Source organism: Cucurbita maxima, unplaced genomic scaffold, assembly GCF_002738345.1.
Source record: "Cucurbita maxima cultivar Rimu unplaced genomic scaffold, Cmax_1.0 Cma_Scf00004, whole genome shotgun sequence".
Classification (NCBI taxonomy): domain Eukaryota; kingdom Viridiplantae; phylum Streptophyta; class Magnoliopsida; order Cucurbitales; family Cucurbitaceae; genus Cucurbita; species Cucurbita maxima.
Genome location: NW_019272020.1, coordinates 3364199 through 3391897, shown reverse-complemented (window position 1 = coordinate 3391897; position 27699 = coordinate 3364199). Strand labels below are relative to the sequence as shown.

The 27699-nt window shown below is 37.2% G+C and overlaps 4 protein-coding genes across 5 annotated transcripts in view; 2 read left to right on the top strand and 2 right to left on the bottom strand.

Moving 5' to 3' along the window:
- Positions 1 to 27699, bottom strand: part of LOC111478507 (vegetative cell wall protein gp1-like) — a 446768-nt gene that overhangs the window by 204781 nt on the left and 214288 nt on the right. The gene's annotated exons all lie outside the window — the stretch shown is intronic.
- LOC111478415 (protein ACTIVITY OF BC1 COMPLEX KINASE 8, chloroplastic-like) lies at positions 1948 to 15081 on the top strand. 2 transcript variants are annotated; one of them, XM_023122659.1, is made up of 21 exons: positions 1948 to 2604; positions 3446 to 3581; positions 3701 to 3867; positions 4006 to 4126; positions 4257 to 4357; positions 5249 to 5347; positions 5530 to 5640; positions 5729 to 5808; positions 5896 to 5965; positions 6669 to 6742; positions 6904 to 6973; positions 7121 to 7209; positions 7873 to 7997; positions 8524 to 8604; positions 8685 to 8745; positions 8854 to 8908; positions 8993 to 9091; positions 9191 to 9280; positions 9565 to 9624; positions 9709 to 9832; positions 14610 to 15081. In XM_023122659.1, the coding sequence occupies exons 1-20, from the start codon at positions 2131 to 2133 to the stop codon at positions 9823 to 9825; spliced, it is 2280 nt and encodes a 759-aa protein (XP_022978427.1). In that variant the 5' UTR covers positions 1948 to 2130; the 3' UTR covers positions 9826 to 9832; positions 14610 to 15081. The 2 variants fall into 2 exon arrangements, with proteins under 2 accessions (XP_022978427.1, XP_022978426.1); XM_023122658.1 differs by having other exon boundaries at positions 1948 to 2610.
- LOC111478412 (probable inactive receptor kinase At5g10020) lies at positions 18808 to 25177 on the top strand. The gene is made up of 3 exons (XM_023122651.1): positions 18808 to 20383; positions 20826 to 22424; positions 24404 to 25177. The coding sequence occupies exons 1-3, from the start codon at positions 19435 to 19437 to the stop codon at positions 24979 to 24981; spliced, it is 3126 nt and encodes a 1041-aa protein (XP_022978419.1). The 5' UTR covers positions 18808 to 19434; the 3' UTR covers positions 24982 to 25177.
- On the bottom strand, positions 26002 to 27648 carry LOC111478446 (cytochrome P450 CYP736A12-like). The gene is made up of 2 exons (XM_023122711.1): positions 26772 to 27648; positions 26002 to 26702 (listed from the first exon to the last, which is right to left on the bottom strand). Exons 1-2 carry the CDS (start codon positions 27639 to 27641, stop codon positions 26088 to 26090), a joined length of 1485 nt encoding a protein of 494 aa, XP_022978479.1. The 5' UTR covers positions 27642 to 27648; the 3' UTR covers positions 26002 to 26087.

Below are 27699 nucleotides of genomic sequence, written 5' to 3'. Positions count from 1 at the left end.
TTTTTAATTATGTTTTCCTTAAAAGGAGTATATGAAATTTCTCGCTAAATGATATAAATTTGACTACTAACATATTGTATGTAACTGAATGAAAAACATGGAGTGACAATAAATATTGCTTAACATTGGAAAGTAGATTTGAAGACTTTGTTTTTTTAGTTGAACGACTCTTATTTATGTCTGTCTTATCTTCTTGACTTTTTAATTAATAACTTTCATTGGTAGTGGGTACCCAAACTATTGTTGTGTTTAGATTATGTTTTTAACCTATTTAAGATACGTAATATTCAAGTTTGAAATAATGGTGGGATACAAAAACCTTGTGTTTTCTTGAAACTCTGGTGGTGGTTGTTTATTTTTCAAACTTCGTTGCTTTAGGTTTGAAGTAAAATCGATTCATTGGATTAATCTTAAACAAGCTAATTTTAAAGTGAGTCGTCTTGTGATCTAAGAGTGACTATCACATATTTCAAATTAAATATAATAGTTATTTATCCTTTTAACTAACTTTTGGTTGGAATCATTCTCCAAGTTAGCTTTATTTGTGAAATTTTGCAATAATTCTAGAATGATCTCTAGCTTTGCAAAATCTAGCAATTGTTGGTGCTTATCACTAAATATTAGGCTGCACATCGGTTGTTAGTTCTCGCATCGGTTGGAGAAGGGAACAAAAAAATTATAAAGGTGTGAAAACCATTATCTAGTAGATGCATTTTAAAACCGTGAGGCTTACGACGATATATAAGGGGCCAAAACGAACAGTATTTGCTAACGATAGGTTTTGGGTTGTTGCAACTGGTATTAGAGTCAGATATCGGGCGACATGTCACTAAGGACGTTGGCCCCCCAAGGAGAATGGATCGTCAGATCTTATATTGGTTAGAGAGGAAAACAAATGACTTCTTGTAAAGTTGTGAAAACCTCTCCCTACTAAACTTGTTTTAAAATCATGAAGGTGACGATGATATCTAACCGATCTAAGCAGACAATATCTACTGACAATAAATTATTACAATATATTTAGAAAATAACAAATATTAGCCGCCCTATTAGACAATTTTCTTACCCTTATTTATGGTAATTTTTTACCATTTTTGAAAATTAAATCTCAACTTGATACTTATAAAATTTATTATTGTTTTATTGTTAGTTATTTAATTTCAGCAATATACAAACTTCAAGTTAAATAATAATAATAAAAGAAAATCTATGACATACAAATTTCTTTTGTGCATTTTATTTTAGTTTTTATACACAAATATTGAACTTAATCCACATACTTTTAATAAGATTAAAAAATAACAATGTATTAATTTTTTTAATTTTAAAATATTTAAATAAAAAATGTCACATAAACTTCATTTAACTCAAACTTTAATATTTAAAATATATTAATTTAAATTTAAAGTCTCCTAGACCAAAAATGTATCTTTCATATATTTAAATTAGTCATTAGGGTTAGTTGAACTTTTAACTTCTACCAATATTAACTAGATAATAACAATAAATAATAATTTAAAATTATTAAAATTTATTAAATACAAAATTATAAAATTACGAATAAGACCTCAATAATTGATTTCATTATATAAATACCATCCACCAATCGACATCGCTACGACTCCAGCCCAATGGGCCTATATTTTGTGCGCGTGCATAGCACGATCCCAAGCATGAGATCCGCGAACATAAAACAGCGCGTGCTTTCACGCAAGCTCTAGACTGCCAACCACAGGATTATGGGGGGTCCAACGCCGACACGTAGGCCAAAAAGCGTCAAAAATTCCTAAACCATTCGATCGACACATGTTTTGTGGCCCCACACGAACTTTTCGAACCAATGAGAATCCCCAACACCCATCTTTTCATGCCACGTGTCACTATCACCTCCACTCCTTCAATTTTCGTTTGCCCAATTTATTTTTATGTTTTATATATTTTTTCCTAAACTAAAATTCGTAATTTTTCTGGTTCGCTGTCTACTTCACCACTTCTCCTTCTCCCTTTCGTCTCTCTGCGCTTTCCACCATTGCCGCTCTTTTCCCCCCCCGCGCTTCAGAGCTAGGGTTCTGTCGAATGAATCACTGACCTTCAATTTCAGTTCCGGGTGGAAGAATTTTCTTCTTCTTCATGGCTAATTCCCTGCCTTTACCTGAACTCGTTTTCATCTCACCGAAGCGCCTTCTATCTTCTTCCAGTCCCAGTTCTTCGCTCAATAGGATTCCTTTTTCTAGAAGTTGTAGGCTTAGTGTTCTTCTTCGCACGAAGGTCCGAGCTGTCAGAGAAAACGGTGTGGTTGCTGAAGGGAGGGAGAATCAACTGAGCAAGGAAGTTAATGGATATGGACTTGGAAGTAACGGAGCTGCTTACAGTGCGAATGGTAGTTACAGGGATAATGGTTGGGTTAATGGCGGAGTTACGGTTATGGAGAGTGAGAGTGGTGGAAACAATGGGAGATTAGTGAAGTATGTTAATGGAAATGGTGTTGCTGCGACGGTGGTGGGGGAAATTCAAGCTTCGAAGTCGATGGAGGAGGGGAGGAAGAAGAGGATAGAGGAGATTGGTAAAGAAGAGGCTTGGTTTAAGCGGAGTGACCAGCAACAGGTCGAGGTTTGATTCTGATTAATTGATTCTTTGCTCAGTTTCTGCTTGTTTCTCGTTTTTATTTCTTGATTCATTGGCGGTGAGGTTCTATGTAGTCCGGAGGTTTTTATCTTCAAACGTCATATAGCTAGTATATGTGCACGTACAATCTCTGATCAGGAATTGCTTGAACTGCCTATTTGGGAGGTCCCAAATCCTAGATTCGAGCTTCATTTGGGTGTACCGGATTTTACATGACACTGAACTGGGAGATAATGGCTTCAACCATTTCCATTTTAACCTCTCCTTTAATTTTGATAATCCCAATTTTGGGTGTGGTTAATCAAAATTACTACCTGAACCCACAATTAAAGTGTGGTAACGAATTAATTGGATTAGTCTTAAACTTTTGGGTCTAATTGGGATTTAGTTATCCGTCAAAGTTCATAATAACTTCTATTATCTGCTCCTTTAGTAGTGTGTAATCACATTTCGCTCCTTGAAAATAGAAGTTTTTCACTTTAATAGTCAAATGCAATCGTAACTACTGGAGTACAAAATTCTCAGAGTAAGTATTATGATTTTAAAATAAGATTGCATCAATCTTGGTAATGTCCTCGTGATATAAGTTGCAATCTGAGTGCTTCTTGATGAAAAGCTGCACGTTTTGGGACTTGTTTTTTCATTATGAAACTATAGAAAACCTGGTAGTTTAAGTATGAAGCATCAATATTTTCCTCCATATTTTAGGTAATTTTAATCTCTCCTTTTTATTGTAGGTTGCATTTTATTCCACACTTTTGGTCATTGTATAGGTCTCTTATATTTCATTGCTATGTACATTTTCTGTCGGGGTTTTCAGGTGTCTGTGGCGCCCGGTGGACGCTGGAATAGATTTAAAACATATTCCACAATTCAGAGAACCTTGGAGATATGGGGATTTGTTTTTACTTTTATCACTAAGGCTTGGCTTAACAATCAGAAATTTACTTATCGAGGTGAGCCCTTTTGCAACATGAATGCTGAACACACTCCGAAAGTTTCCCTTCTGGATTCGATAGTACTATTGGAGGATAGAAATTTTTCCTTCATTTCACGCTCTATAATTTTCTTTTAGGAGGAATGACAGAAGAGAAGAAGGTTGCAAGAAGAAAGATCCAAGCTAAGTGGTTGAAAGAAAACATTTTAAGATTAGGTCCAACGTTTATTAAAATTGGCCAGCAATTTTCCACAAGAGTGGACATTCTACCACAAGAATATGTTGACCAGTTGTCAGAGCTTCAGGTTATTATCTCTCTTATTTATGCTTTTACCATTCTGTGGTTAGGCCTGTTGCATATAAATTATATATGTTTTCAATTCGAACAATGTAATATTTCAATGAACTTTGCTTAGGCTGATGGATTCTCATGTTCAATTCAGGATCAAGTTCCTCCCTTCCCATCTGAGACAGCAATATCAATAGTTGAAGAAGAGCTTGGAGGTCCTTTGGCCAATATATTTGATCAGTTTGACCATGAACCGATAGCTGCTGCTAGTCTTGGTAAACTTGATTCACATTTTCTGTAGCTTATCGTGATATATGTTAGGAAATTTAGTTTAGCTAACGCATTTTGAAATTCTCTGTTTGGTGGCTTATTTGAATGCTTAATATGGGTAATCTCTTTGTTCAGGTCAGGTTCATCGTGCAAGATTGAAGGGGCAGGAGGTTGTGGTGAAAGTGCAAAGGCCAAGTCTAAAGGAACTCTTTGATATTGATCTTAAGAACCTAAGGGTTAGTTTCATTATTGGCTGAAATTTGTACTTTTGCTTCTCTGGGTGCTCAGAAATCAGAAATATAGCGATTTCATCTTGTAACACTGCATTTTTTTTGGTTTCTATTTCCTGCTGTAGTTGATGATATTGCCAAAGATACTTTTTTCTGGCTAGGCTAATTTTCTTATAACTTCTGTTTTCAAAATTTTAATAAATTGTGGTAAATATATTAATTTGTTTGTCACTAAACTATGAGAGTTCTCTTCTAAAATGCAAAGGCACCTAGGGGTACTAAATTATCATGGCGGGAGTTGGCTTAGACAGGGTGGAATTCCTTTTTCAGGCTGTATTTTTCTAATTGTCAAATTATTGTTAAAATATTTCAGGGATATTACATTACCTTACCTTGCCTTTGGTCTTCCCTTACAAAAATAGAGACTCTCAGTAACCTTATACAATTGCAAAACCAGGCTCTCCACTTGTACCCAACATCTTTTCAATGTAGGACTTTGTCTAGGGAACTCTGGTCCATTTAGTCGAATCTTTCTCAAAATCAATCTTATTAGTCAACCCTCCCTTCTAAGAATACAAAGATGAAGAGAAGGAAGCAAGTGACATACATTTGTTGACAAAATAAAAGGTGGAAAAGGAGCTAAAGAGGAGGGAGAGAGAATAAGAAGAAGAAAACAGAGACAATAGAACTTTTGTGTTAGAAAATGTAGAAAAGGTGTTGAAGTATTAAGAAAAAATTATGGACCTCTCTAAGTTGTGCAAAGCACTTGCCTGCTGACATTTGAAACACTGAACTATGTGTTTATCACATCCAAATTGCTTTACGATCGTTGAACTTGCATGGTAGAAAGGAATTTTTGGTATGCATCAAAACCTTCGATATTTAATTTTATTTCAGGTCATAGCAGAATACCTTCAGAAAATTGACCCAAAGTCAGATGGTGCAAAGAGAGACTGGGTTGCTATATATGATGAGTGTGCTAATGTCCTGTATCAGGTATCAACATTCCCTCACCTATTACTCTGAGACACGAGCCCCCCTACGTTAGATGGATGTAAAATTTTATTGCAAACCTGCAGATTTATTTTGATAAAGCATTAAATCCCTTGTTTATTTCTTTCAAATTCTGAGCCAGTGTGTTTAAATTCTCATTGTATCAAATATTATGTTAATTTCAGGAGATAGACTACACCAAGGAAGCAGCTAATGCTGAGCGGTTTGCAAGCAACTTTAAAAACTTGGACTATGTGAAAGTCCCATCAATATTATGGGACTATACTACCCCACAGGTGTTATCACTTAGTTTGTACAATTTAACAATTATTACGTTTGGAAAATTGTTCTTACCTCTATTGTTTCATTTTGAAATGACTGCAGATTCTGACTATGGAGTATGTTCCTGGAATTAAAATAAATAAAATTAAAGCTCTGGATCAACTAGGCATTGATCGAAAACGGTCAGTATCACCTACAATTTGTTATTTCATTCATGATAATTGCAGGAAATGAACTCATTGTTATCATTGGTCTCTTATGTGATTTAGGTTAGGTCGTTATGTCGTTGAATCTTACCTGGAGCAAATTCTGTCTCATGGATTCTTCCATGCAGATCCTGTGAGCTCTAATTACTACATCTTGTTTAAGTTAATTCTAGTCTTAAAAAATGTAGGATTTTCTTGTGTACTTGATTATGGATAAAGTTGGTTCCGGTGCCGGTGCCTAAGAGAATTCATAGAACTTCATTCAAAGTATCCCATATGTTAGATACACAAACTTGAATTATGTTGAATTTATAAAGCCAAAAATCTACGGTGAAGCTTCTAATTGACTCTGCCTCCTTTTACTGTTGTACATATAAAGAACCTACATTACCGGCGGTGCATTGAAGTCGTACTCTTATATCTGTAGCTACCCATCTAATCATTGCTTTGGAGCACCTCATCTGTCGTGGTTATATTACAAACTATTTCACGACCAAGGTTTAAGATTTTATATCATTTGGAAATAATCTGAAATCTTGTAAAATGACACGTGAATGGATATACCAGTCAGATCAATTGAACTGTTTTCAATTAGAAAAAGAAACAAAAAAAAATTTCATATCAATATTTTTAACACGACGAAATCCTCAAGTTTTCAATTCATCTGCTCTGGAAGATAATTTTGAATTAATATTCATATGGTCAACCTTCTAAGATCTAGCCTCGCTTACAAAAGTCTCTAGACGTTTGTGAATGTGGGTTATCGGGATGAGGTTACTCCTTACATTTTTTCTTTCCTTTTAGAATTGACGACAGAAATTTTGTACCTTTCTCAGCATCCTGGGAATATTGCTGTCGATGACGTCAATGGAGGAAGGTTGATCTTTTATGATTTTGGAATGATGGGAAGGTACTAGCCTGTCCTCCTTCCATGAAATTAACCCTCGAACAGAAAAATAAAAGAAGGAAAGAAAAAAAGAAAAAAAAGAAAAGAAAAGAAAAGAAAAGAAAAGAAACCTTAAATGACCACAATATTTTTCTAACATATTGCTGTGTGTTGGTGTCTTGCAGTATCAGTTCAAATATCAGAGAGGGTTTGTTGGAAACGTTCTATGGAGTGTATGAGAAAGATCCAGACAGGGTACTGAATTTCTTAAAATGCACCATTGGCTTTCATTCCACCACATGAAAGTTTATATCTGTTTCTGTCACCTTAAGTTGACGTATCAATACCATAGTTTATTCCTTTTAACGTTCAGTTGTTTACAAGAATCCTACATTAGTGCAGGTTCTTCAAGCAATGGTTCAAATGGGAGTTCTTGTGCCTACTGGAGATATGACGGCTGTTAAACGAACAGCTCAATTCTTCCTCAACAGGTATATTGAAGAGTAACTTGAATAAACTTTAGAGGATACCTTGCGGATCAATATTCATTTCTTTCATTCTTTCTTTATCCTGTTACTTTTTTTGGGTGGTAGTTGTTAGATATGAAACACGTTTCTTTTTCCCTTCCCTTTTGTAATAAGAAAATCTCCAAACTGAGGGGGAGAGGTTAAAAGGATCTCCTCCCATTGGTAAAACAATGAGTCCATACTATAATTATTATAGGGAAAAACTTCAACTGAGAGCCAAAGTAAAAAATAGAAAGAGAGAGAGAGATTCAAAAAAGCTTTTGAAGGGCCTTTCTTTATCACTGAAAAATCTGTTCATGAGGATTTTTATTTTAATGTTTTGACAAACTCAACAATCATACGGTGTTATTTTATCTCTTAAGAGTACATACCATATTACGAATCAATCAGAGAGTTCAATGAGATAAGCAGGTTGCATTCAGTATTAGGAAATTGACACTGCTTATAATTATGCTTTCAGTTAGATGTCTACTGTAGTATGTAATTTTTGTCGCGCTTAACCTGAAAACTTGATTTATTTTACTTATCATGAGTATGTTTAATGGTGATTTGTTTGAACTAAGCAAGCAACTATGATCAATTCTGCACGAATTTTCTGACCATGGAATCTTGAATTCGAGTTCCCAGTTTTGAAGAACGTCTGGCTGCACAGAGAAGGGAGAGAGAGATGGCAACCGCAGAGCTTGGTTTTAAGAAACCATTGACAAAGGAGGAAAAGTTGATGAAAAAAAAGGAACGCCTAGCTGCAATTGGTATGTAACGCAGTCGAGAACCCCAGTGTCCAATTATGCTTTAAGTGTTTCTTTTTCTTATTATTATAATAATTATTTTTATGAAAAAAAAACTCCCGGTATGCTTCACACGGTGAAAAACAAAAGAGTCCATGTATAAATATCTAATCTAAGTGCTTATCAGGTGACTACTAAGTTTTTCCTTTGAACCTATATGAAAAAATACTTCTGATAACAAAAACAGTTAAACTAGACGTTTAGTCCATTTTGAAGTTTATGATTCTTTAGTTCTTGAATTTTCAAAAGCCTCAAATAAATAAGTTTTTATTCTTGAACTTCGCAATTTTGTATAATTTTGTATGTTTAATAAGTTCTTGAAAATTTTAATTTGGTTTTTGAACTTTCAATTTGGAATAGACATAAAGTTTCAAACTAAACTTGTAATTTTACCATGTTAAAACATTGTTTTGAAATACTTGATGCTACAAAAACCCACAGTGAACTTGTGTATGTTCTCCCCCTTATAGTTGTTGCACTCTCCTAACAGGGGAAGATCTATTAGCCATTTCAGCAGATCAACCATTTCGGTTTCCTGCCACATTCACATTTGTTGTTAGAGCATTTTCAGGTAATTTGCAAGAAATATGAACAGTTGCAAAATCTTTTGAATAATGTTAAACGCTGAAAAAAAATAATTATTCTCTGCAGTACTAGACGGCATTGGGAAGGGCCTTGACCCACGATTTGATATTACTGAAATTGCCAAACCGTGAGTTCTGTCTAAGCTCAAAATTACATTTAACTCCTTTCATCTTTGACATTTTAGTTTATGTAAGTTTTTCAATTTATCTTACTCGGTTTAATTTTCGTCTTTTAGATATGCTCTGGAATTATTGAAGTTTCGGGAAGCCGGAATTGAAGTTGCCTTGAAGGTTAACATGATTATCTTTTTACATGTTGTCTTATTTCATATAGTTCATTTATCGCTATCTTGATGACTTCTTACAAATGCTCAGGATTTCAGAAAGAGATGGGACAGGCAGGCTCGTGCATTCTATAACTTATTTAGACAGGCCGAAAGAGTTGAAAAACTTGCTGAAATTATCCAAAGACTGGTAATGATTACAAACCTTTCTGAAATGAATGAGTTTGTCAAACTTCAATTTACCTTTTCAAGTTTTGAATATTGGACCTCAATTTTATTTAATCAACAGGAGAAAGGTGATCTCAAGCTTAGAGTTCGGGCTTTGGAATCTGAAAGAGCGTTCCAACGTGTTGCAACAGTTCAGAAGACGCTAGGAAATGTGAGTTTTTCAGTTGGTTCACATGCTTGCCTGGTAGCCTGCTTGCATGTCAACACATTTCGACCACATTAGCAGTTTAGATCCATAGAGATCATACAGATTTCCCATCCTTGTACGCATGAAGGATGGGAGGTCTATCAAGATCCAAATAGAAAATTTTCGTGAAAGTTAAGAGAGAAACATTTTTTAGACCTTTAGAAAACCAGCATAACTTTCAGTGTATGTTGGATCGATTATATCTGGCTACTTCAATATTCCAATTTCCACATTTTGACTATGAACAGGCTATAGCTGCTGGAAGTCTAATCAACCTTGCAACAATATTATATATCAATTCGATTCGAGTAAGATGTTCTCTTATTTACTCTGAAATTGCTGCCACCGTTATTTCCACGTGATTATTGAATAGTTGCAATGCTTTTTTCCAGACGCCTGCCACTATTGCGTACATCTTTTGTGCCTTTTTCGGGTTTCAAGTGCTCTTCGGTCTTATCAAGGTCAAAAGATTAGATGAACGGGAGAGGTTGATAACAGGGACGGCTTGAAATATAGGTGAGTAATTCCGTACCCCTTTCCTCCAGCCCTCTCGTAACATGACATTGCCCCGCACGTGGATCCAGTTCCTTGAAAATTATAAGTTGAACTGCAAGTGATCCCGATCATGACGACCTTCTAAATCAACATTGTTAAGGATAGTTGACCGTTCATTAAGGCAAATATCTAGATATTTGCCTTACATTACGGGTTACCATATTTTCTCTTTTACTAAATGCAAATATATTGTATTCATTTATTATTCTTTCCTTTTATCGCTATTTCCTTATTATTTGTAATTTACCTTATTTCTGTATTCTGTAAATGATTATAAATAAGAGAACTCTCACCACCATTTGGGTGTGGTGGATTAATCAAACATTTACATGGTATCAGAGCCCTTTCGGTTTAACAACCCTGATCCTTTCTTCTCTATGGCTTCCGAATCTTGTTATCATCTTCTTCCTTTCAATACTCTAATCCATATGATCACCATCAAACTTTCTTCCTCCAATTATCTTCTTTGGAAAAGCCAACTTCTCCCTCTTCTTGAGAGTCAAGACATGCTGGGCTATGTCGATGGAACTATGGTTCCACCACCTCGCTTTGAACCAGAAACCTCCTCAACATTCAACCCCAAATATTTGGCATGGAGAGCAGCCGATCAACGACTTCTCTGTCTCCTGCTCTCCTCTCTCACTGAGGAAGCCATGGCTGTTGTCGTTGGTCTCTCTACTGCACGTGATGTTTGGCTTGCGTTGGAAACTACGTACAGCCATCAGTCAAAAGCTCGTGAACTGAGACTCAAGGATGACTTGCAGTTGATGAAACGTGGCACAAAACCTGTTGCTGAGTATGCCCGTGCCTTCAAAAAAATTTGTGACCAACTTCATGCCATTGGCAGACCCGTCGAGGACATTGATAAAGTGCATTGGTTCCTTCGTGGACTCGGCACCGAATTTTCAGCTTTTTCTACTGCTCAGATGGCTCTCACCCCTATCCCCTGTTTTGCAGATCTAGTCTCTAAAACTGAAAGTTTTGAGTTGTTCCAGCGCTCCCTTGAGTCCTCTGACTCCACTCCTACAGCATTCATAGCCACTAATCGTGGCCGCACCCATGAAAGTCACCCTGCTTCCTTTACCAACCAGCGAGGTCGTTCTTATTCTCACAAAAACAACTCTTCTAATCGAGGACGAACCCACTCAAGTCAGGGTCGTCGACCACCTCATTGCCAAATATGCCGCAAAGAGGGCCATTATGCTGACCGCTGCAACCAACGGTATGTTCGACCTGATTCTTCTCATGCTCACCTTGCTGAAGCCTTTAACACGTCATGTTCTATTGCTGGACCCGATGCTGCTGATTGGTTTTTGGACACTGGAGCTTCGGCCCATATGACTGCCGACCCATCAATTCTGGATCAGTCTAAAAATTACACGGGTAAGGACTCTGTGATTGTAGGAAACGGTGCATCCCTACCCATTACCCACATCGGTACTCTTTCTCCTGTTCCAAATATTCACTTATTAGATGTCTTGGTTGTCCCTCACCTCACTAAAAATCTTCTTTCCATAAGTAAATTAACGTCTGATTTTCCTCTCTCCGTTACATTTACTAATAATCTTATTACTATCCAGAATCATCAAACAGGAAGGGTGGTGGCAACCGGTAAAAGAGATGGAGGGCTATATGTGCTGGAGCGCGGCAACTCTGCTTTTATTTCAGCCCTTAAAAACAAATCTTTACGTGCTTCATATGATTTATGGCATGCTCGTCTGGGTCATGTGAATCATTCTGTTATTTCTTTTTTAAATAAAAAAGGTCATCTTTCTCTTACGTCTTTATTGCCTTCTCCATCATTATGTAATACTTGTCAGCTTGCGAAAAGCCATCGATTGCCTTATTCCCGCAATGAACGTAGGTCGTCTCATGTGTTAGATCTTATTCATTGTGATCTTTGGGGTCCTTCTCCCGTCAAATCAAATTCGGGTTTTCTTTATTATGCTATTTTTATTGATGATTATTCTCGATTCACTTGGTTTTACCCTTTAAAATTTAAATCTGATTTTTTTGATATTTTTCTTCAATTTCAAAAATTTGTGGAAAATCAATATTCTTCTCGTATCAAGGTATTTCAAAGCGATGGTGGTACCGAATTTACTAGTACTTGTTTCAAAACTCATTTACGTAATTCTGGCATCCACCATCAACTCTCTTGTCCATATACACCTGCTCAAAATGGTCGTGTTGAGAGAAAACATCGTCATGTGACTGAGACTGGCTTGGCCCTTCTCTTTCACTCTCATCTTTCTCCTCGTTTTTGGGTTGACGCCTTCAGCACTGCAGCTTATATTATCAACCGGTTGCCTACTCCACTTCTTGGAGGTAAGTCACCCTTTGAACTCCTTTATGGCTACACTCCACATTATGACAATTTTCATCCCTTTGGTTGTCGTGTTTATCCTTATTTGCGTGATTATATGCCTAACAAGCTTTCTCCCCGCAGCATTCCTTGTATTTTTTTGGGTTATAGTCCTGTTCATAAAGGGTTCCGCTGTCTTGATCCCGCCACCACTAAGCTATATATCACCTGCCATGCTCAATTTGATGAAACTCACTTTCCTGCTATCCCTAGCTCCCAAGCCCAACCTCTTTCCACTATTCCTATTTCAAATTTCTTGGAACCACATCTTCATCATATTGATTCATCCCCCCCTACCACTTCATCACCGCACATTCCTCAATCCAGTTCATCCCCGTGTGATATTTGTTCTGACCTTGTAGATGAGTCTGTGCAGGTTGATACTTCTCTTGCAGGTTCCACTTTGTCACCCTCGACTTCTAATTCAACCTCTATTGAACCTCCTGTTGATTTCTCTTCTTTGGGCACTCATCCTATGATCACACGCGCCAAAGCTGGTATATTCAAGACTCGTCATCCAGCAAATCTTGGTATGTTGGGCTCATCTGGACTTCTCTCTGCTCTTCTTGCATCCACTGAGCCAAAAGGATTCAAATCTGCGGCTAAGAATCCTGCTTGGGTGGCTGCCATGGATGAAGAAATTCGAGCGTTACAACAAAATGATACTTGGACTTTGGTTCCTCGCCCTGCCAACACCAACATCGTGGGCTCTAAATGGGTGTTTCGTATTAAATATTTGCCCGATGGATCCGTCGAGCGTTTCAAGGCTCGTCTCGTTGCCAAAGGTTATACTCAGGTTCCTGGTCTTGACTACACTGACACTTTCAGTCCAGTTGTCAAAGCTACCACTGTCCGTGTTGTGCTTTCTATTGCAGTCACAAATAAATGGCCTCTTCGACAACTTGATGTCAAGAATGCTTTTCTCAATGGAACGCTTATTGAACGTGTTCATATGGAACAACCTCCTGGGTATGTTGATCCTCGATTTCCAAAGCATGTTTGTCTATTAAAGAAAGCTCTCTATGGCTTAAAGCAAGCTCCTCGTGCTTGGTTTCAGCGTTTTAGCTCATTTCTTCTCACACTTGGGTTTTCTTGTAGTCGCGCTGACACGTCCCTTTTTGTCTTTCATCAGCAATCTAACCTTATCTATTTGCTTCTTTATGTTGATGACATTATTGTTACCGGCAACAACTCATCTCTTATTAACAGCTTTACTCGCAAGCTTCATTCTGAGTTTGCTACCAAAGATTTGGGTTCTCTCAGTTACTTTCTTGGTCTTGAAGCTTCACCCACTCCTGATGGTCTCTTTATCAGTCAGTTAAAATATGCTCGAGATATTCTTACTCGTGCTCAGTTGCTCGATAGCAAACCAGTTCACACTCCCATGGTTGTTTCTCAACACCTGACTGCTGATGGTTCTCCTTTCTCTGATCCTACTCTCTACAGATCTCTTGTTGGCGCCCTTCAGTACTTGACTATCACGCGTCCAGATATTGCCTATGCTGTCAATTCTGTCAGTCAATTCTTGCATGCCCCTACTGCAGATCACTTTCTTGCTGTCAAACGTATTCTTCGCTATGTCAAAGGAACACTCCACTTTGGTCTTATCTTTCGTCCATCCACTGTTCCTAGTACGCTAGTCGCTTATTCGGATGCTGACTGGGCTGGTTGTCCCGATACTCGTCGTTCTACATCCGGCTATTCTATTTATCTTGGTAACAATCTCATTTCTTGGAGTGCCAAAAAGCAACCTACTGTATCACGCTCCAGCTGTGAATCTGAGTATCGTGCTCTTGCCACAACTGCTGCTGAACTTCTTTGGGTTACGCATATTTTGCATGACCTCAAGGTCCCTATTTCACAGCAGCCCTTACTCTTATGTGACAACAAAAGTGCTATTTTTTTGAGCTCTAATCCTGTTTCTCACAAGCGGGCCAAGCATGTTGAACTAGATTATCATTTCCTTCGAGAACTTGTTATCGCTGGCAAACTTCGTACACAATATGTACCCTCTCATCTCCAAGTTGCTGACATCTTCACAAAGAGTATTTCTCGACCTCTCTTTGAATTTTTCAGATCCAAGCTTCATGTTCGTTCAAATCCGACGCTCAGCTTGCGGGGGGGTGTTAAGGATAGTTGACCGTTCATTAAGGCAAATATCTAGATATTTGCCTTACATTACGGGTTACCATATTTTCTCTTTTACTAAATGCAAATATATTGTATTCATTTATTATTCTTTCCTTTTATCGCTATTTCCTTATTATTTGTAATTTACCTTATTTCTGTATTCTGTAAATGATTATAAATAAGAGAACTCTCACCACCATTTGGGTGTGGTGGATTAATCAAACATTTACAAACATGTTTCAGGTTTCCGCGTTATGATTCCCAGCAAATGAATCTACTTATAATCCATCATCAAATTGTAGATAGAAGGCACTAGTCTGTAGATTGAGGTATAAATCATTAAAGATTACATTAGATGATTATGGGTTGAAAAAGTGAGCACTTCTTCCGAGCTTGCTGAAATCTTATCACACGAATTAATTTTCACCATATGGTTGGTTAACCAGCTCTGTTTTCTGAGTATTTTGAGCTCGCCTCGTATGCACTCCCCAGGTGTGTCGTCAAGTCTCACAGCAGTTATATTTTTAAACAATCGAGTGTCGAAATTGGAACGATGTTTGTACCGTTCTTATTAAACATTGGAAAATGTCAATATATTATGCAGAATGCTGCTGCATAGAGTTATTTGCCTCCCCTCGTTAATGTTCATATGTAGATGCAAGAGGTAATTCAATTCTGAGTCCCATTTCCGGGGCCCCCCTTTTTTTGTTGCTTATTTCATTATCTCGTCTTTCTTCGCACTACAATTGGGCCGCAAAAGGTACCATGAAGATCGAAACTTAAAATTTTTCGTTGTAAACTACAGTTACTTATAAAAGGTATATTCTTGACTTATTAGAAGAGCATCGTTTGCACTGTAATTTTTCCCACCGAAGTATATAGTATACATAGTGTATGAGTTATGCCACTTCGCACCACCGAAGAGAGTTGCTGACTGTAGACAGCCTTCTTCATGTCTGAAACATTTTATTTTATCCCATCCTTAGCACTTAACGTCTACTATGTTAACACCAAGACCTTCTCTTTATTCTTTCAAATACGAGGGCTCTATTTATTAGGCAGCCAGAAACGCCATCTTCGGCGGAGTTGCAGTTTCCACAGAAGGAAAGAAGTTTGAAGCTTGAAATTAACGAAAATGACTTAAGAGAGAGAGAGGCTTACCAAATTGAAGGGTTTAACGGAACCCACCACTAGTCCATTGGATTTCGCACGTTCGTGCCCAACCTGAGCGAAGTAGAAGAAGAAAATCAGAAAGATAGCAAATCTTAGGGATCTTATTGAGAGGAGAAAGTTTAGCTGTCAACTAGGATGGAGTAAGTAGCGTTTTATAAGATGAAGCAACTTCTTCAGATCATGGGATTCAGAACTAAACAGGCACCGACAAGACAAGATCTTGAAAGCTTCTTCAGACAAAAATATTATACTGGTACGACTATTCTCTATTCTCATTGATACATGTGCTTTTATGAAATTGAGCTTGCTTTTGACCTGTTGCCTGATTCCTTGGCAGCGATGCTCGACCCTCAAGGGCATGGGTTGGCTTTCTTTGGTGCCTTTGTCGCATGCATCCATAAACAAAATGTGGGGAGCTGATATGCGTGGAAAGTTGTCATTAATTTGGTTTTATCCTCAAGATTCTCCAAGCTGTCACTTCTCTCTTGGTCTGGTTTCTGATCCACGCTCACGTTGCTACCCACTCGCTCACCCCCCACCGCCAGCCTACAGGTTCGAGCTTATTTTTTTTCATCTTTTTGCAATTTTATTTACTGATTAGGGAACTCAAATTAGCCATATAAGAGCATAATTGTGAGTAGGCAGTGGCCATTTTCTGTCATATGAATCCCACAGTGCAGATCTTATGTGGAAAATCACGAACAATATAACAAAATAATTTGGTCAACATGCTAGGAAAGTCCCATGAGATCCCATTTTCTGTCATTAAAATCACGTAGTGCTGATTTTATGTAGAAATTCATGAACATTTCAACAGAATGATTTTGTCAATATATTAGGAGGGCTCAATGTGATCGTTTCTATGCTTTAAAAGGAATCATTTTCTTTATGTGTGAGTGCGAGTTAGGTAATGTGCTATCATAGTTTTATTTATCTGTTTATTTTAAGGGAAGAAATCTCAAATCCATAGAATATTGCAAAGTGTGTTATAAAATGTATTTAAATATAGGTTGGGTTTGTTAACTAAATCATGAAATTGTATTTCATTTGGCTCATTAGCTATTCAGAAGCTTGTTTATATTATTCTGACATGACATTGAAATTCCCACTGCTTTAAATTATTGATGTTTTTTGCTTTAAGGCATTTAGTCACGTTCTCGGAATTCTATTAGACCTTGGATAGAGCTTTTCCAAAACTCGGTCTACCTCTTCATTATTAATCACATTATGTTAGGGTGCAGAAACCTTAGTCTTTGTTTGAACAGCCAAAAAGGTTCCCAATATCAAATGTCTAAATAGAATTATGATTTCCTTTTGCTTTGAATTTGAGATAGATATGCTCTTAGCCTGTAACGGAGGAATCAAACTTGTAATATTGATTATATTTTGCTTGAGAAACCAGACCTTCCAACTATGGCTTGGGCCATGCTTACTGTGGAAGAAAAAAAAAAAAAAAAAAAAACTCTTTCGAAATTTTGAATCATTGTTTAGAGGCTTATTTATTGTGAGATCCCATACCGGTTGGAGAAGTGAAGGAAACATTCTTTATAAAAGTATGGAAATCTCTCTCTAGCAGACACGTTTGAAGTTAGACAATATTTACTAGCAGTGGGCTTGAGCTGTTATAAATAGTATAAGAGGCAGTTACCAAGCAGTATGCCAGCGAGGATGCTGGGCTTCCAATACACGTTTTAAAACTGTGAGGTTGATGACGATACGTAACGGGTCAAAACAAACAATATCTACTAACAGTGAACTTAGACTATTACATTTTTTCCTCCTTTATCCAATCTATTTTCAGCTTCAACCCGGTCTATATCAAGAGTTTATGATATAAATTTGTGTATTGGAAAAAAGAGGTGGGAAGCGGGGGTGGGGGCACCTTTTTCCCCCTCAAAAAGGCACAGAGTTGCCACTTGCTGCGCAATGGTGGATGGTTATGTGTGTGTCCAAGTGAGAATATGGCCAGCGATAAGGCCTAAACTGTCAGGTACTCTAGCTGTTACATTTTCACAAAGGCCAAACTGGCAATGCAAATGATATAAATTTTTAGTGTTTTTATGTGCATATTTCTTCAAAAAATTATTGGTGTTTTTAGGAAATATGTTTAAATGTTTGAAAAGTATTAGGAAGTTCTTTTTTGAGAAAAACATATATTTTATATTTATTGTTAAATGCTGGGAATTTTGTATTGTGATGCTCAAGATTTTAAATAGAGTGTGTCTCTACTGTGAGTAACTTGCAAATTAAACTTATACATAGTTATTTACATATTCTTAAAATGAAAGTGGAAAACAATATCTGTTTCCTTAAAAACATATTTTGTTTATGGATAATGATAGAAAATATTGCTAATTGGCGTATAAAATAATTTTGTGGATTGGTCAATGATGCATAATAATAATAATAATAATAATAATAATAAAATTGTCATCAGAACAAACAATTCCTTCATTTTTCTCCAATATTTAAAAAATAATAATAGTTATAAAAAAAAAAAAGACAGCTTCTTGCTTAAAAGTTGTCATTTCTAGCTATCTTATTATTTAATTTATTTCAATTCCACGTCTCCTTTGGCATTTTTTTGGTAAAATAAAAATATTTATTTGAGATAGTCAACAACAAACGTGAAAATTTAAAAAATTAGGAATGAAAAGTCATAGTACTATATTGTTCTAAAATGAAAAATTAAATCTTTCACCTTATTAATATTAACATAAATCTATATAGTTTTTTATAATAAAATTTATACTGATCTTCATATTTTAAATTCATTTTATTTTAGTCTTTATACGATCAAATTTAGTCATTATATTTTTAATAAATTTTAAAATCAAATTTTAAGATTATTTTGAATTTATACTTTTATTAAACTTGGTAAGGTACCTAAGTAAAAACACATTGAGGATATGGTAAAAAATTTATTTATATATATACTTTTAAAAATTTAATAATAATAATAATAATAATCAAATAAATTTATTGAAATTCTGAAAATTAAATTTAAAATAAGACAAGTAATAATTTGATGTCCATAATTTACAAACCAACAAATAAAGTTATAATTCACTTATTTTGGTAAAATTTGAACTTCAACGTTCAGGAGTAGAAACAAGGATACAGAAAGCAGAGGAATTTGTTGGCTGTTATTTGAACCAAAATAGAAAAAAAATAAATTAAATAAATAAAGAGAATATATATTGTTAAAAAAAATTGCTTAGCTGTTATCCACTCCATTACGTGAAAACCTCCATTATTATCTGCGTAACTGAAGGGAAGGAAAAAAAAAAAGAGCACAGTCACACAGCAGCTCAACGCCAGCTGATTCCTCCTCCTTCTGCAGCCGTCATCTTCTCCATCCATCAAGAGGAAGAAGAAGAAGAGGAAGAAGAAGAAGAGGAAGAAGAAGAAGAAGAAGCCGTCTTCGAGTTTCACTGTACTTTTTGACCTGAAATCGACCTATCTTTTACTCTTTCTTCCCCAACCCAACTGAGCTGACGGCGTCAATTCGGCGTTACTGTGGAGGAGAGAGAATGTGGGGGCGAGGGAGGAGAGAGAGAGGGAGGGAGGGAGGGAGGGATGGAGATGGCCTCGGAGCCGGAGAGTAGTTTTGGAGCATTGCCATTTTATTTGACTGTGCTTTACTTGCCTTTCACACTCTCAACCTGACCTAAACCGCCATTTTTAACGCTTTCTCTTTCTTCTTCTTCTCTCTCTCTATTATTTGTCTGCATTCTGATGAACATATACTCCTATTCTATCTAAACTCTCTTTCTCTTCTTTTCTTGGCATTCAGTCTGGTTCTAGGGTTTCGAGTACTCTTCTCTTCTAGCGTGGCCACACTCCCCCTCTATGAATTATTAGGGCTTTCTTTTATTTTCCCACATTCTCACCAATGAATATCATTGCTTATCTACATCACGCAGCTCTCCCTCTTAACTTCATTTTTCTGCTTATACTCTTGGTTTCTTCAGCCTCCGATTCCGAACTCAACTCTCTGCTTGAATTCAAGAAGGGGATTCTCAAAGATCAGCACAATTCGGTCATCGGGAAGTGGGATTTGGCCTTCGTTTCGAATTCTGATGTTAACGGCTGCCCTTCGTCCTGGACTGGCGTGTCTTGCGATGAGAACGGTAATGTGTCTGCAATTGTGCTGGACCGGCTAGGCTTGGGTGGGGAGTTGAAGTTCCAGACTCTGATTGGGCTTAAGAGCCTTAAGAATTTGAGTCTTTCTGGAAATGATTTCACTGGACGGCTTGTTCCTGCTCTTGGGACTTTATCTAGTCTGCAGCATTTGGATCTGTCCTCTAATAGATTCTACGGGCCGATCCCGGAGCGGATCAATGATCTTTACAATCTGAACTATCTGAATTTCTCAGCAAATGACTTTAATGGTGGGTTTCCTGTTGGTAGATTGAATCTTAATCAGCTTAAGGTATTGGATTTGCACTCTAATCGACTTTATGGGAACATTGGCCTGTTGGTTTCCCAGCTGCGGAATGTGGAATATGTTGATTTAAGCCACAATGAGTTTTACGGAGGACTTTCAGTTGGCTCCGAGAACATTTCGAGTTTGGCTAATACGTTAAGAATTTTCAATTTAAGTTACAATAGATTGAATGGTGGATTCTTTGACGTTGACTCTCTCATGTTATTCCGAAACTTGGTAGTTTTGGATATGGGTCATAATCAGATTATTGGGGAATTGCCTTCATTTGGGTCCTTGCCTAATTTGCGGACTGTGAGGCTTGATAATAATCTTTTATCTGGCTCAGTGCCTGGGGAACTGCTAAACAGGTCTTTGCAATTGGAGGAATTGGATCTTAGTGGTAATGCCTTTACAGGTAAAGAATTTCTTGATTTGTTATCGCACTTTTTATGCTTTACTGGAGATTGATTCATTTTAAGAAGGTGCATTTAAGTTTCTAATTTGTTCTCCCAATTTGGATCTCTCTGGGATTTGCTCAAGGCATTGCACACATAATGGTTTTTTTTTTTTTTTTTTTTGCAATTAATGCTTGAAAAGTTAAGATCTTCTTTTGGTTGATTATAACTTGAAGTCACTTAGTCACATGCATGGCGACGTTATGTTCATAGACTAACAATCTATTTCAGTTCAACTGGTTTCAAAAAATGACCATTTATTTTAATTTCTCTGTGCTATATGAAGACTTACGATCATTTTTGTATTTTGAGATGAACTTTAAGATGATCTAAACCTATACTGTCATCCACGGTCGCCGTACGTTTTACTTTGCTGAACATCATTAATTATTTGACTTGCAGGTTCAATTCTTCGCGTTGACTCTTCTACTCTGAAATTTTTGGACCTTTCGTCGAATGCTTTATCTGGCGACATATCAGTTTTGCAGACTTGGGAAGCCAATTTTGAAGTTCTTGATTTAAGTTCAAACAAGTTCACAGGAAGTTTCCCAAACTCAACTTCCTTTGAGGGATTAAAGGTGCTTAACGTCAGAAATAATTTATTAGTAGGCCCTTTGCCGTTTACATTGGGGAACTATCCTAGCATGTCTGCAGTTGACTTCAGTTTGAATGATTTAAGCGGTACTATCCCTGCTAGTTTATTTACATCCATTACCTTGATCAGCCTCAATCTTTCAGGAAATCGGTTTACTGGCCCCATTCCTCTTCAAGACTCGAGTGTTAGTGAGTTGTTAGTTAAACCATCAGATTTGCCAATGGAATATCTTGATCTATCTAATAATTCCTTGATTGGTGGGTTGCCTCCTGAAATAGATAAATTGGCGAGTCTCAAATTGCTAAATCTTGCAAAGAATGAATTATCAGGATCACTTCCAGATCAATTGAACAGACTGAGTAACTTGGAGTATCTTGATTTATCGAACAACAAATTTACAGGTGAAATTCCTGATATGCTTCCCAACCTACATGTTTTTAATGTGTCCTATAATTATCTCTCCGGTAGTGTTCCAGAGAATTTAAGGAACTTCCCTGTCTCATCATTTCGTCCCGGAAATGATAAACTTAGCTTACCGAAAGATATAGGTTCAGAGAACTCAATTCCAGATAGTTTACCCGAGCAGGGAAAACGTGGCACTTCTAAAGCTAATATACGAATAGCTATTATTCTTGCCTCAGTTGGAACAGTTGTGATGATTGTGTTTCTTTTACTGGCTTATCATAGAGCACAACGTAAAGAGTTCCATGGAAGAAGTATATTTAGCGGCCAGGGTACTGAAAGGAACAATAAGATGGAACGTTTCAGGCCTTCTATTTTCAAATTCCAACTGAACAATCAGCCTCCACCAACTTCTTCAAGTTTTTCAAACGACCATTTACTAACCGCTACTTCAAGGACATTATCTGGGCAGGCAGAATTCTCTTCTGAGATTTCTGAACATGTTTTACCTGGTGGTGCCGCAACAAGTTCATCGATGATTATTCCTAACTTGCTCGACGATCATCCTGTTACTTCTGCGAAAAATTCCTCCCCTGGTTCCCCATTATCTTCCTCACACCAGTTTGTTGAAGGGCGTGAACTACCTGTTACACTAGATGTGTATTCACCAGATCGGTTAGCCGGAGAATTGTTTTTTCTGGACAATTCACTGCTATTCACAGCTGAGGAATTATCCAGAGCTCCAGCTGAAGTTCTTGGTAGAAGCAGCCATGGAACACTATACAAAGCTACTTTGGATAGTGGACATATGCTGGCAGTTAAGTGGCTACGTGTTGGACTTGTCAAACATAAGAAGGAATTTGCGAAGGAAGTTAAAAGAATTGGATCAATGAGGCATAAAAGCATTGTTCCTTTACGGGCATATTATTGGGGTCCAAGAGAACAAGAGCGACTTCTTTTAGCTGACTTTATTTTGGGAGATAGCTTAGCTCTACATCTTTACGGTAAGAGTGTTGGAATCTTCCTTTTTATGTTTAGGTATTTCTTTGCTTATTTTTTACTGACGCTAACTGTATGGACCTGCACATACCCTTTTATGTGTCCTGTCACCGATGCAATTATTTTCTGGATTTTTTACCGTTGGAGTAATCGCTCTGAAAAGAAAATTGTGATTTTTACATTGGTTGGTAGTGATGAATGTACATGCCAAGAATAGTTCCTTCTTGCATTACTCATGCATGAAAGTAAAGGGTTGGAAAATGGAATAGAAATCTTTTGCAGATAGTTTTTTGTTGATAAACTGTGGCCAAAACTCTTGTTTTCTGATGTATATCATTTAAGCCTAGAATGGGCCCTTTTTCAAAACACTTTTGAGAGCCTCTATTATCATAGGTCAGAATTCCATGACGAATGGGTACTAATTCAACTCTCAGTGCTCTTGTGGCACTCATTTCTTCGGCATAAATTCTTATCCAAAATTTTGTTTCAAGGTTTTTGAACTTTTGGTATTAGTTTTGCTCATTTTATTTTGATTTATGGTTTTAACAAATACACAATCAACCTTTATTTGTTTGGCATAACTTGACGAACATATTGATGATTTGATGGAGTTTGAAGTCCAAGATGTATGTCTTGATTATCATAATAGAGATAGCAAAATAAGTTGTGAAGTGCAACAAGTGGTCACTTTTTTGTTATTGTCAATTATGATGATCATTGCCGTAGTTTTAGATCTCATGTAGCTGCTTGTCTCATACTCAAAAGTTCATCACGTAGCCCTGCCCTTAAAGTGCCATTGCTATACTATAATTTTAGATTGCTTTTTTTTGCCTTTGACAAGATTCTGTTTATTTTTTTTTTCCGGGATAAATTATGGTTCTAGATTCTCTTATTTGTTTGTAAATTTCGGAACAAGTATTATAACGTTTTAACACTTTTTTAATGCAAAAGTGGAAGATGAGAAAAGAAGAAAAAGCTATATTGACGGTAGTTGTTTGAAAGAAAACACCAGGTAGGAAACCTTATAAGATCCCTCAACTACTAACACTTTGTAGTAGTCCAAGCCCACCACTAACAAGTAGGAAACCGTGTAAGATCCCTCAACTACTCCAAGATTTTAAAATGCATCCATTATGGAAAGGGTCTTGCCCTACTCTGACTTCGCACAGTCTGATGACTAACTTTAATACCATTTGTAACGACCCAAAGAGGACAATATCTGTTAGCATTGGGCTTGGACTATTACAAATGGTATCAACGCCAGACACTAGGCGATGTGTCAGTGAGGGAGCCCCGAAGAGGGGTGGACACGAGGCGATGTGTCAGTAAGGACGCTGGATCTCGAAGGGGGTGGATTGTGAGATCCCACATCTATTAGGGAGGAGAACGAAACATTCTTTATAAAGGCGTGGAAACCTATTCCTAGCAGACGTGTTTTAAAAACCTTGGAGGGAAGCCTCGAAGAGAAAGTCTAAAAAAGACAATATCTGCTACTGGTGGGATTGGGCGGTTACAAACACAAACTTTTTTTTTTTTTTTTTTTTTTTTTTTTTTTTTTTTTTTTTTTTTTTTTTTTTTTTTTTTGAAGGCATTTCTGTTTCTTTTCTCCCAAATCTCGTATAAAAGAGCTTGAATGGCATATATAAAATTTGTAGCTCTATCCTTGAATGAGTGGCCGCACAACAATTGAAGATGGCCTATTTTTGCAGTGATGCAGTCTCTTTGTTCTTGTTATACTTATCATCTTTTTATTACTACCACGTCCAGAGATCTTTCTGGATGTCAATTTCATAGCGGGAACAAGAATGTTCAGCCTGTGGTTGGAATCATAAGTTTCTGCCTAGTTTGCAATCATTTACTGTAAAGAAACACTAGAATATCACTGTATTCTTCTTGCAGAAGTACTTCCCCGTGCAATCTGACTCTCTCTAAGACTACTTCTGTGTATTCTAGTGATTCATTGTATTGTTTCTTTTTGTGGCAGAAACTACACCTCGAAGTTATTCTCGGTTGACCTTCAGTCAGAGACTAAAAATTGCAGTGGAAGTTGCTCGCTGTCTGTTATACCTTCACGACAGTGGCCTCCCCCATGGAAACTTAAAGCCAACAAATATTATCTTGGCAGGCCATGATTCTGATGCCCGCCTCACTGACTACGGACTTCACCGCTTGATGACACCAGCAGGCATTGCGGAGCAGATATTGAATCTAGGGGCACTTGGATATTGTGCTCCAGAACTGGCTTGTGCAGCGAAACCTGGTCCATCTTTCAAGGCTGACATTTATTCATTTGGGGTGATTCTAATGGAGCTTTTAACCAAAAGAAGTGCAGGCGACATAATATCAGGCCAATCTGGGGCTGTCGATCTTACAGATTGGGTACGTCTATGCGATCAAGAAGGACGAAGAATGGACTGCATAGACCGAGATATCGTCGTCGGAGAAGAGCCTTCGAAAGCTATGGATGAACTGTTGGCTATATCCCTCAAGTGCATTCTCCCTGTAAATGAGAGGCCTAACATCAGACAAGTCTTCGATGATTTATGTGCTATATCTGTTTGATTTCCACCCCCTCCCCCTCTCCCCCTTGTGTACATGCGTCTTGGAATTAGTTTTTTCCGTGTTCCTCGACCCATTTGTTTTTGTTTCCTATTTTTCGCTTCGTATTGGTTTCAGCCTACAGATTTTGGGCATATTGTCACCATGTTTCTCCGTGAAATTTTCTTGTAAATGAACGGTATCCATTCATTTTTTTTCCCTACAAGAGTTTCATTAGTATGTTAATGAAAACAAAAAAATGTTCACTTGAAACTATTTAGTTATTTGAACAAGTTATGTGCACGCATTGCAAAGACTAAGTAATCATAAGATCTTGAGCTCTGTTACGAATTAATCCATACGTTAGTCTCTTCCAATTGCTCCTACATTCACCACCATTATGCGTGAGTTATTCTAATTGATCCAAGTTGAATTCTTCCACGGTGAAATCCCATAGTAGTTGGAGAGTGGAATGAAGCATTCCTTATAAGGGTGTGAAAATTTCACGAACATACACGTTTTAAAACCTTGAGGCTGACGGTGATACGTAACGGACAAAAACAAACAATATCTACTAGCTGTGGACTTGGGTCGTTACAAATGGTATTAAGCCTAGACGCTGAACAGTGTGCCAACAAGAACTGTTTTAAAACCGTGAAGCTGACGACAATACATTACGAGCCAAAACGAATAATATTTGCTATAAGTACGACTCATTGAGCTGTCACATCCACCTTCCTATTCAAACCCAACCAGCTTTTCTAATTCATCTTGCATTTTCTCATCCACGTGGATGCTTGATGAGCTTAGGTAGTGCCCATCCGACAGTGGTGGCTGAAAGTGTCCATTGATGCAACTAGCATATCCTCAAAATGGGGTAAAGTTATTTGATTATTCATTAAGTTTCTATATTTCTAATATCATCTCTCATCAAATTAAAATGTTCTAATAATATCTATGGAGGTTTTGAATGATATATACCAAATACTTTATTCATTCATTACATTACTTTATATAGAAATCGAATACAGATTACACTTCATTGCATATAAATCTTAGTAGCCTCAAATGACAAAGCCCATAACACCCTTTTAACTTCTTTAGCTTTGGGCAACGCTATCACCAACGTATTAGTCTCGTAGACGGTAAATAGGAGTAACCATAATATCCTGAGCAATGGGACAGCTTAAACCAAACGCTTCCATCATATCCAAGTCAGCGGGTAGCATACCATTTGGAAGCTTCCAATCAAAACAATGTATGAGTTGAGCCAAGATTAAATGAACTGTGACTAGTCCCACTTGTATTCCAGGACAACCTCTTCGACCAGATCCAAACGGAAGTAGTTGAAAATCTTTTCCCTTCACGTCCACTTGACTACCAATAAATCTTTCTGGAAAGAATTTTTCAGCATCAGTCCAGGCACTTGGATTTCGTCCAATTGCCCACACATTTATTATAATCCGTGACTTTTTAGGTATATGGAAGTTATTAACCGTACAATCTTTAACCGCTTCGTGTGGAACTATTAATGGACCCGGGGGATGTAATCTCAAAACCTCTTTGACTACTATTTCTAAGTAGGTCAAGTGACACAAGTCTGTTTCTTCCACCATTCTATTCAAACCCACAACCTTTTCTAATTCATCTTGTACATTCTTCATTACATATGGATGTTTGATGAGCTCAGCTACTGCCCATCCAATGGTGACGGCTGACGAGTCTGTCGCCGCAAGAAGTATATCCTAAAAAATAATGTACGTTAAAAGCCATTCTAAACAGACTTTGAATATGAATGCAAAATGTTTACTTACGAGCATTATGGCTTTAATGCTGGATCGATCAATTTGATACTCGGTTACCTCTGACCCCATAATGCCTAACATAACGTCTACGAAATCTTTACTATCATCATTCTTGGATTCAAGATGTTCATCAAGGATCCTTTCAAAAAACCTATCACATACTTTATTAACACATTTTGCACGTTGGATCAATCCTTGAAGATCAAGAGCTGAAATAAAAGGAATGAAGTCCCCCAAGTTAAAAGCTGCAGCTAATTTCAAGGCTTCTTGTACCACCCACTTAAAACCCCTCTCATCAAGGTCTCTATCTTCAAATTTTTTGCCAAAGATCATCAAACATGTCATGTTTGCACTAAGGGAACAAACTTTTGAGCTAAGATTAACAACCACCTCACTCTTGGCAGCCTCACGAAGCTCATCAATCAACAAGCTGAGCTCTTCCCTTCTCATTGATTTGAAAAAATTGACCTTTTGATTACTAAGCAACTCGAGTGTGCATATTTTGCGCATGTTGCGCCAATAATGCCCATATTTTGAGAACACCATGCTCCTTTCTCCATAAGACATGTGCTTGAAAACCTGATTTTGTGGACGACTTGCAAAAACAAGATCATGGGTTTTCAAAAACAGAGCTGCAGCTTCAGGGGAAGACACAACAATGGTGTTTACAAGGCCCAATTTCATGTGCATGATGGGCCCATATCTTTGAGACAATCGTTGAATATCTCTATGAGGAAGCTTCCCTAACAAATGAAGGCTACCCAAAATGGGAAACCCTTTGGGCCCCGGAGGTAGATTCTTGGCTTTGTTCTTCAACAGCCATGACCGAAAGAGAAGCACAAGAGCAAACATGATAATAATCATCCAAATCCAAGCCATTTTTTTGTGCTAAGTTGAGGATAAAAGTAGGAGATATGCAATCCACATTGCATAGAGC